General features: G+C 59.0%; 1 protein-coding gene across 2 annotated transcripts; it reads right to left on the bottom strand.

The window, feature by feature from the left end:
* Positions 1–214: 214 nt before the first annotated feature.
* Positions 215–9,218, bottom strand: LOC309804975 (ficolin-1). 2 transcript variants are annotated; one of them, XM_082622694.1, is made up of 9 exons: positions 9,052–9,218; positions 7,583–7,696; positions 6,051–6,104; positions 5,543–5,578; positions 4,748–4,780; positions 4,182–4,309; positions 3,569–3,698; positions 2,555–2,689; positions 215–1,459 (listed from the first exon to the last, which is right to left on the bottom strand). In XM_082622694.1, exons 1-9 carry the CDS (start codon positions 9,152–9,154, stop codon positions 1,212–1,214), a joined length of 981 nt encoding a protein of 326 aa, XP_082478820.1. In that variant the 5' UTR covers positions 9,155–9,218; the 3' UTR covers positions 215–1,211. The 2 variants fall into 2 exon arrangements, with proteins under 2 accessions (XP_082478820.1, XP_082478819.1); XM_082622693.1 differs by having other exon boundaries at positions 6,042–6,104; positions 9,052–9,217.
* Positions 9,219–10,519: the final 1,301 nt, after the last annotated feature.

The following is a 10,519-nucleotide window of genomic DNA, read 5'->3' on the forward strand; positions in this document are numbered from 1 at the left end:
CAGGGACCTCCAGAAGCTGGAAAAGGCCAGAAAACAGACCCTCCCCTGGAGACTCCAGAAGGAACCAGCGCTGCTGACAACTTGCTTCTAGCCCAGTCATACCCACGTCAGACTTCTAACCAGCAGAATTTTGTGATAACACGTTTCCTTTGTTTTTAAGCCACTAAATTGTTGTTAATGAGTAGAGACAGGAGTAGAAAACTAATAACCTACGTGTGACCAAGGGATTCTATCCCTCTGTGACTTTTATTTCCTACGGTGTCCTTTGATAAACAGAAGCTTTTGATTTAATGTGGTTGAATCCATCCATCTTTTCCTTTATGCCCGGTGCTTCTGAAGTCCCAGTTAAGAAACCTCTCCCTGGCCCGAGAGATTGAGAAACCTCTCCTTTACCATCTCCCGTCAGGCTGTTCGGCTTTGCACACTGAGGTCTACAATCGCCCCGAAGCCAAGGATTGCGCGGTGTGAGGCCGGGCCCCCCGGGGTTTTGTATGGTATGTGGACAGCCAGCTGCCCTTGCTCTGCTGGGGGGACGCAGCCCTCCCTGTGGACCTGTGTTTGGTGTTTCAGCTGCTCTCCAGGGAAGCTGGCCCAGAGCACCCACTGCATTGATGGAAAGCCGAAAGGTCCCTGTTTAACCACCCCCCTTTTTAATGAGAGTTTTCTAGTCTCAGAGTGACCTGTTTAAAGATGAGTGAAGATGCTGTGAGCAATATGGGGAAGAGGCAGGTGACTTTGGGTGAGGGGGGGGACATCCCCCCCCCACTCCGCCGATGAAATTAAGTGGGAGCTTAAGGCTGGGGGCTGATGCCCGTGGAACAGCCACTTGCCCTCTAGGAACCTCAGTGGTTGCATCTGCTAAATGGGCTCCCTAACTCTCCCTGACTGGGCCACAGCCCCTGCTGTGGATACGCTCTGGGAAAAATACTCAAAACAGTTGATGTTCGAGGACGCAAGTGAAAACTGGGAGGAGAAATATCTGCCAGAAAGCAAACAGTTTTACAACATGACTCTTCTTCTGGTGAGACTGTGGGGCACGAGGGTTCAGACCCTTTGATGAGAGAGAAGGGGCTGGACAAGCAGCTCTTGTTCAGCAAAGGGGCGGCGGGGGAGCCTGTGTGCAGGCCTTCGCTGGGGACTGAGTGAGGCTTTGGGAGGCCGCAGGCAGGGGGCCCGGGGAAGTGTGGGGTCGGGCCGCCGGCCCCGCCCACCTAGGTGAGCCGCACCTTCATCGTGGATGCCTTGTAGCTGTAGTTGTACCCTCTCCACGTCCTCCAGTTGACACCATTGGCATAGCTCGTGTGCGGCCCCCCGAGGTAGCGGCCGTTCAGGTTGGACGAGTGACAGCTGTTGTACCACCAGGCCCCCTGGTATTGCACTGCACAGTTAGAGGAGCTCTGGTCGTTGTCTTGGTCTTTGGTGGAGAAGAACTGGTCCTTGTGGGGCGTCAGGGAATCACCTGCTCAGGAAGGAGTGTGGGTGTTGCTCGGGCTGGAGGGAGCCTGCCCTGCCGCCTGCCCAGCGCCACCTCCCTCTAGAGACTCGTGAGCTGACCCCCCGGGCGTCAAGATCCTGCCTCACCCTGGGGCAGATGGAGCCTCCTGGTCCAGGAGCTCTGCCCCAGGGCACATGCCTCCCTCCTCCAGCGTCACCTGTTTCCTCCCGGCTCCCCCAAGACCACCAGGACCCGTGCCGGCCTCTCCCCTGAGGTGCCCTCCCTTTCCCGAGCCTGCATCGCTCTTCTGGGCTTCCTACCCACTCCCTGGGTTGCGCGGTCATCCCAGAGGGACAGCACAGCCTCATCCCGGGGCCCCTTGCTCTATCTTCAGCCCTGGGTGTGCAACTCACCCCAGCTCCCGTAGCACCCCACTGCCCTCCTGACCCCTGCCCGACCCTCAGCTGTACCACCTGCAACGTGGAGAGGAGGGTCCCTTCCCTGCTCCTTCCCTGGAGGCTCAGAGGAGGCGTGCGTGTCAAAGGGGTGCTTGAAGGCTCCCATTAGCAATACTCCCCCCCCCCACGCCCCGGGAGGGCCTTGCTCTCTGCAGCTCTGGTTCAACACAAGCAGACAGGCTCCTAGCACCTTTCCTGAAAGAGTGCACACTGGGAATTCTCAAGAGGATGTGACGTAAGAGATGCCTCCCCACATCCTGTGACCGGGGTGTCTTTTTGGCAAAGAACATCCCACAGGGTTTGTGTTCCGTGGAGCCCAGTTTGGGAATATGGCTCTAAGGGCTCATAGGAAATGACCATCCTCTTCCAGGTGTTAGCAGGGAAAGGGGTCAGTGACCTCAAGCCCCACTCAGAACAGCTCACTGCTCTGCAGACACAGCCTGGGAGCTGTAACTGATGGTGTCACTGGTCCCCATGCTACACAGAGACTCAGGTACCTTCATGTCTGCATTCAAAGATGGAGACGTTGGACCCAGGGAGGGGAGCCCCAGCCCAGGGTCCTTCAGGGGAGCCAGAGGCAGGACGCTCAGCAGGTCCTCTCTGCTTCCCCAAACCCCGCGCTGAAGCCCAGGCCACTGCTGTGCCCCGCGCGGACTCTCACCTGCGCTGCCCTCGACAAAGGCTCCCAGGACCAGCTTGTACTTCTCTACCTCACCCGCCATCTTGAATGACTCGTACTTGGCAAACTGGTGGTTGCCCTCAAAGTCCACGAGGTCTACCCGCAGCTCGCTGCTTCCTGTTGGAGGTGGGTGCTCAGGGCCCAGCAGAAGGGACCCTCTGCCTCCGGGCACGGGGGGTGGGAATGTGGGTTTTAGGGGACGTCTGAACTTGGCATCGGGGACAATTCACCGGGAAGGTGTGAGAGGCTGGGCTGGTGGGAGGACCTCAGGGATGGCCCCCTGTTTTCAAATAGCTCCCCTGCCGTTCCATCAGCCATGCCTGAAATTCCACGGTCGGTGTACCTCGGATGGCATGAAGCCTCGCTCTAGTTTGAAACCCTAAATTCTCCTGCAAATAGCTGTGAATGCCACAGCAGGAAACCTTTGTATGTGTAGTTTCTTCTGCAAGAATTTCAGGCCCATGAGTGGACACCGTCAAGGTTGCCATGAGGGAGTGGAAGAATTCAGAAAGGATTTACAGGTTTGCCGTTGACCTCAGGACCAGCTGTGAAGCTGATGCTGTGGAACGAGAAGTGGGGTGAGGGGCCTGCGTGGGGACCACCACCTGCACTGAGCAGGAGAGGCAAGAGGTGGGGGGGCTCCGTGGGCCTAAGATCTCAGTTTCAAGGAAGGACCAACAGTTGGAAGTGGGAGAAGGGCCGCCCCAATCCCGACGGCCTCCTCCTCACTTCTGACTCTCGAGTTCTAGATATGATCGGTCCCGAGACCAGAAGTCGTCTTCACTCCAACCATCCACCTCCTCCGATGTGAGCGCTCAGAGCGTGTAAGAGAACACGTGTCCTAGGTTCTCAGGGTAATAACCCTCCCTGGTGTCACACGTGACCACCCCCGGGGCTAGGAGGAGCGGGGTCCTCTGGTCCACGTGGCCCAGGGCTAAGGTCAGGGGCATGTGGATTTCAGGCACCCCACCACAGAGCCCCCGGCCGTGGCCCTACCCTGGGAGGTCAGCGCGTGGATGTTTTCATTCCCCAGCCAGAACTCTCCCAGCTGACTGCCGAAGCCCTGCTTGTACGCGGCCCAGTCCCGGTAGAAGTCCACAGAGCCGTCTCTCCTTCTCTGGAAAACCTGCACACGATGGGGAGGGCTGGGGAGACGGGGCCCCACTGCCGTCCCCCCACAGAGCACCCCGGCCAAACGTGGGAGCAGCATTGGTAGTTCACAGGCATCACAGGCTGAGGACCAGAACATGGGTCTCATCAAAGAGCCCAAAGGCAATCAGGGACACCCACATGGGACCAAGGAGGAAATGGAGGCTCAGAGAGGGCAGGTGACAAGCCCAAAGCCACACGGCTGGAGAGGAGTGGGCACCTCCGGGCCTGAGCCCACAGCCCTGAGCCACGGCACTCCTTCCCATATGGGTCCACACCCCCGTCCCCTGACATTTCTGATTCTCCCGACCTCGTGAACGGACGGGGTCAGCCTCAGCCTGGAGGGAGTGGACGGTCTCACAAAGGCCACTAAAGAGAGATCTGCCACCAGGTGAGGCTCCCAGGCACGCCCACCCCTGCCCAGGAACCCCACGGCCATCACTGGGTCCCCCCCACTCACGGTCCACCCCCCGCCATCCACGTCCATGTCACACAGCACGGTCAGCGGCCGGCAGTCGGGCAGGTAGATGGTGTGCCAGCCGCTCAGAAAGTGCCCCCTGGTGAGCAGCTCCTTACAGGTCCGAGGTCCTGGGAAGGGAAGCCGGGGAATCGACGCCAGGATAGGAGCTCTGGGTGGGGCAGGGGGAGGAGGATGGGGGAGGAGGGAGAGGCAGGGACACATGCCTGGGGGAGGTGGGCTCTGAATACTGGGACAGAGACGCAGCCCCCAAGGCCACCCGGCTGTGATGGCCCGGCCCCATCGATTTGGCCATCCCCACCTCCCAGGGCTGCCCACGCCTAGTCTCCTGGGCACCTGGCCTCCTCCAGGAATATACTCGAGTTACCCAGGCAATGGCTGCCTATCACTCAGGTAAGTGGGGAGTAAGATATGCACAGAGAGGGTTTTGTCCTTGGAAGGTGGAACCTGAGTCTGGGCAGCTGGCCTTCTGGTCGAGCCCCCCCTCCCCCGCCCTCAGCAAGAGCAGGTCCAGGTGGAGGTCCGGAGGTCAGCGTGTGCGCAGTCACCTGTGGCACAGGAATGAAGCTGCCCTGGCTCTCCTGTTGTGGGGAGAGAGGACATGCACGTCACACGCCTGGAAACAGCACCCCGGGCCCCTCAGCCCCGTTGCTCCGTGAACACAGCGTGGAGAACGGAAACCGTTATCCAGCTCTTTGCAGGACTATCAGCCTCCAGCCCTGAGGATCAGTTCCTCGACTCAGCATCACTGGGTTTGCTTGGCCTGCCTGGGGGCTGGCGGCCAGCACTGTCCCGCGGGGCACTAGCTGGACCACCGTGCCGGCCACCTCGCCTGGGCTTCACGGCTCACGGCGGTGGAGGATCAGCGCCCCCAGGCCTATCGCTTTCCACAGCCCATGTCTCCATCACAGCCTCTGGTTGTGGAAAGTACTGGGGAGCGTTTGGGATGTGAGTCTGGGCCCCAACCTTGCACTTTGTATTTGTAGCCAGAGCATGTGGCTGTGTCTTGGAGTTCTGCCTTTTCTTGCTTTTACACATTTTTTAAAAAATGAGCATAAATCAGAGCAGTATAAGCAAAATGTCCAAAATCATGTAGTAAGGCAGCATTGCCAGTCACCTGGGTCCAACTCTGGAGCCTCTGGGCTTTGAGCGCTCACCGGCCGCTGACAAAGCAAGCCGGGCTCAGAGGCCCCTCCTCCCGCACCCATTGGCTGCACAGACAGGGCCAGGGGTGTGGTCCGAGATCCTCCCCCAGGTGGTGCTGGGCATGACCAAGGCCTCTGGGACCCCCCAGCCCCCTGCAAAGCCTGCCCAATGACCCCAGGGAGGCGGGGGGGGCTCACCTTTCTCTCCGCTCACGCCCTTTTCCCCTCGGTCTCCTGGGGAGAGACAGGAGATGCACAGGACGTCTGGTCAGTGGACATCGACCCTCCACTCTGGAAACCACGCAAGTGCTAGGTTCTTTGGGGGCTGGGGCGTGGGGGACGCGGCTGAGGCTCTGGGCACCACACACTCATGCTCCGCGGCCCACACCTTTCCAATGCCTGGGTCTCACCCGGGGGAGTTGGGGGGGACTCAGAGGCCTGGATTCTTCCCTGGCTTATGAGAAGCTGCTCTGGACCTGGTGCCCCGGACCCGGCACCCAGTTCACACGCTGTATCGAAGCTCTTTGGAAGCAGGAAATAGGACAGGTGCCTCTCTGTCACTTGGCCCCCCTCCCTCTCTCTGTCTTCTCCCATCTCCCTCTCCACCTCCTCCCTCTCTCTCTCTGTCTGTCTCCATCTCTCATGTCTCTGTAGACAAGCCCCGGGGTCCTGCTCAGGGGTCCTAGCTCTTCATCACCTTTGGTACCTTTGGGCCCGGTCGGCCCTGCCTTCCCAGGGACTCCGGGAGAACCTCGTTCTCCTGTAAATTCCAAAGATACATCATTGAGAATAAGGCCACCTGAAGAATTCTACTTGAGCATCTCTGCCCTAAGGAATACAGTCCTGACCCTCCCATCCCAGCTGCGGTATCCTCACGATCACTGCCCTGGGACTCAGGCCGAGGGTGAGAGCACACAGCGGGGACAAAGCGCTCACGGCCACCCGGTGCCGAGCGGCCGGCACGCCAAGCTCGGGCCCCAGGGAACCACCAGCGTTCTGGCTCCCGACCACCTCAGTGTAGCAGCCCAGGTCCAGGCCACCGTCACAGAGCCCCACCGGCTACTTGGGGGCCTGGGACCAGGAGCACGTCCTCAGAGACCCTGTCACACCGGAGCCTCCGGCCCATTGGCTCTGGGAGGGAGGAGGGGCCCTGCCCTGTGCTCAGCCCCGGATGCAGGGGCAGTCGGGCGCAATTACGCATCCCTCTGTTGTGGTTCTCTCTCCACCTCCAGAGAGGAGGGGTCGGGAGCCACGAGGCCTCCCAGGTCTGCGTTACTGATGTGAGCAGGGGGCTAGGACCACCCAGGGCCCCTGCCCCTCCTCCTGAGCACTGAGGGGAGGGTGAGGAGAGGCGGCCCCAGGCTCAGCCAAGGCAGCAGGAGCGTCTGCCGGCGGGCTGCCCTCCTCGGGGAGTGTGGGTGTGGGGCCGAGGGGGCGCCGGCTGGGCTTGGGGCGGACTCACCACACCCACGGGTGGGCAGCCCCCCAGCCCGGCCCCTCCCCCCAGTGTCCCCCCAGCAGGACCCCCAGCCTGGAGCCCATCGTGGTGAGCACACGCAGCCCTCCCATCCCCAGGAGCTGCCCTGGGTGCCCACGGCCCCTGAGCTGGATACCTCCTAGGACGTGAGAGGCTGGGGACCTCCGAGCTGGCGCTGTGTCCGGAGCCCCTGGAGCGTCCACTCACACGCAGGCCCGGGGCACACTCACCCCTTGCGCTGCGTGCACACCTGCCCCTCATACCAGGCTCGGGGCCCGAAACCCCACAAGGGGGCCACCACGTCGACGGGAGAGCTGTGGGCTGCTCGGGGGCCTTCATACTGAGTTGAGGTCCAGCTCCACCCTCCCTGGTGGTGGCTGACTGCTCTGAGCCCCAGTTTTCTCACGTGCGGTACAGATAGAAAAAGCTGGGGCCTCAGTTTTCAGGTGAGAATACCGAGGTACGCAAGGCTTGGAACTCTGGCCCATGGCCACGTGAAGCCAGGGCTGGATCGAGGACCAGGAAGCGGGTGTTCTATGAAAGTATACCCAAATGTGAGCTCGTAGACTAGCTGAGACCAGCCCCCTCCTCAGGGAATGACAGGTCCCGGTGGGCCTCAGGGGTCGCTCCTGACGCCAGCTCTGAGCAGGGTCGTGACCCAAGCTCCCGACCTGAGACCCGCAGGGGGCACTGCCCACCCGGGGTCTAATTGGAGAAGAGCCGGTGCTCAGTGAGCCCCACCCCCGAGCCAGAGCACGTACCCTTCTGTCCACTGGCGCCTGCCTCTCCTTTGGGCCCTGCGGGCCCGGGCAGCCCCGGACAGCCTCGGAGGATGGAGAGCTTGTCGGAGCCCTCCAGACCCACCAGCTTCACCTCTGCAGAGAGACACAGAGCGCCAGTCAGGGCGCTCGTCCTGGGCCTGCGAGCCCTTCAGAGCCGGCGACAGGCCACCCGAGCCACGGGGATCTGCCATGCAGCGACCTCGGCCTGGGCTGTTGGCTGTGGCCAGAGTCACCCGTCTCAGGTGAATGGTCAGCCTGGCAGTGAGTTTCCCGCCTCTGGTGGGCACTGGTCAGGTGTGGGCACTGGTCAGGTGTGGAGGTGATGCAGGGCAGAGCCCTGGCCTTGTGGTCCACCCTGCCTGAGCCAGCCTCCCCCCAGCCTCAGTGCTGTGTGTCCTTGGGCAAGTCACTCAACCCCTCTGAGCTCTGTCTCTTCGGTGCCCAAGTGGAGACAGGAACAGGGCTGTGGGGAGGATTAGACTAGATAACGCAGAATTTAAACTTCTTAGTATAATTCATGGCATTTTAAAAGAGCCTCATAAACAGTGGGTGCTTTACTAAATAACAACAATAAATATTTAAAAGACTTGGGGAATCTGGGTCAAAGTAACATTTTCACCCCCAGACCTTGGACTTTTGACCATAGAATTCCTGAGCTGGAAGGGGTCTGTGTAGGTCCCCTGGAGAGGGGACACATTTGATCCAAGGACTCAGAGCAAACTCCAGTAGAACTGGAACAAGAGATTCATTTCCTTCTCAGAAAAAAATAATTAATTTTGTTGATTTCAAAACTGAAATGTCCTCATGAGAGACAACTTAGAGGATGTGGGAATCAGCTGTGCTCTCACGGGAGACACAGGCAACTGTCGTTTTGGGGTCTGTCTCCAGCTGGGACTCTCTCACGGGGGCAGCCTTATGCTTCCGCCATAAATACGTCCTCAGCTCAGGCGGAGGCTGGTCTGTCCTCAGGGGCAGCCTCTTGCCAGGTGTGGGCCCCATCCACCTGCGTGGGATCGGGAGGGAGACCACAACCCCCTCTTAGACCCGAATCTGCTGAATCGCACGCTCTGGGGTAAAAGCCAGAAATCTGCACTAACAAACCCCAGGTAAACGTGGGAGCCCTTGGATTAGAACATCTTTCTGAAAAGTCCAGGAGAAGACAGAGAAAGTGATGGGCATGGTCCTTCTCCTCGGTGGCAGAGTCGAGACCTGGCTGGGAAGCTTGTGGGGCCAATCACAGGCTTGAGAGTTGGGCAGACCTGGGATTAAATTCCTGCCCCTCCCCCTCTGACCTGTGTGACTTTGGACCTGTCGTGTCTTAGTCTGAAGATGAGCTGTTGAGTCTTCAGAAGAAGACGCATATGGAGGGTTTAACCCTAGATACTATTTGTGGTCAATGAGTGGGTAGTTACCAGCTTTCAGGGACTGGAAATTCAGGTCCATCTTACCTGGACAGGTGTCTGCAGTCTGGGCGGCCAGGGTCTTGAAGCACAGGAATAAAAGGAGCTGGCCGGTGGGCCCCAGGGCCACGGCCACTCCACTCAGCTCCATGTCCTCTGGTCTTTGACCTCGCTCGTGTGAGCAGGGGAAGCCGGCCCTTGCCTGGGCCTGTGGTTTCTCAGCTCCCACAGGGACACCCACTTCCTGAAGCCTCTCTGGTTACACCAACAGGAGGTACCAGTGATGTCAAAGGGTGTTTCCTTCCTGCGGGGCCCCACCACGCTGCCCGCTGAATCAGGCTCACTTCCCCTGGCAGGATACTCCATTCCCAGTCGAGAGAACTCCCAGGACCCCTCTGTTGGAAAGGGTCTGCCTTCTTTGTGGCTTAAGGAAAGCCCAGTCCCCAGACCCCCTCCTCATTACCCAACTACATCCAAACAACACTCTGAGACCTTGACTGGGGTACAAGGAGGAGTTGGCTAGAGATGCTCCTTCCCTCGCCTGATTTCCAGAATATTCTAATGACTGAGGCAGTCCTTGAGCACTTAACACAGTGGAAGAGAAAAAAATCCCGAGCACTTCTTATGTGCCAAATACTACTTATGCCAGCCCCATTCGGAAGACACTATTATCTAAATTTCACAGGTGGAGAAACTGAAGTCACACAGCTAGTTAGAGCCTGACATTACCTCGAGTCTGTCTAATGCTCCAAGGACCACTGGGTCTGGTCATTACACCAGAAGGCGAGGCTATGTCTTATCTCCCCCCACATCCCAGAGGCCATCCTCCACATCTTGTACTATGATCACCCTTATCCGGGACATGGGGTGGGCATTCTGTAAAGGGCTTCTGCAGATGTGTAGGATGTCACTAAGGAGAGTAGGGTGAGGACAAGAGGGGAGGAGCTGAGGGTGAAACTCTTCTGTGGTTTGATATTTTTCCGAGCCAGCGCTCGTGGGCTGGTGTCCCAACCACACCCACTGTCCAACTAGGAGAGAAGCAGGGGATGGCCTGACCAGAGGTTTAGCAAAAGGGGTTTAGGTCCATCTCTATGGGCACTGGAATGACACTAGACTTTGCAAATTTTTGTGCGGTGGCTCCAGCCCATGGAGACTGAGGGAACAAAGAGGTCGCATTGCCTCAGGTGTTGCATTGCCTCAGGCACGGCTCAGCCTCCCTGAGCTACTGGACGGGGCAGCCTGTTCCCAGCATGGGCCTGGATTTCGTCTGTTGGAGAGGGGCCCGTTCAGGGATGTTCACCTGGCCTTAGTCAGGACAGGGAGAGAGGCAGCCGGTCTTTGTCCTTCAAGCCCATCTGCCAGTGACAACCGCCCACCCCCGATCCCAGGGTGCTTCCTCTTTTTCACATTGCCAATAGAACGAATGCAGGTGAGATGTTGACAACACAATCAGGTGTCACTTTAATGTTCCTAAGAGTATGTGGGCCTAAGAATACAAAAGAATGCAAGACTCTGT

This window comes from Mesoplodon mirus, assembly GCF_964341445.2.
Source record: "Mesoplodon mirus genome assembly, chromosome: 1".
NCBI classification, from domain to species: domain Eukaryota; kingdom Metazoa; phylum Chordata; class Mammalia; order Artiodactyla; family Ziphiidae; genus Mesoplodon; species Mesoplodon mirus.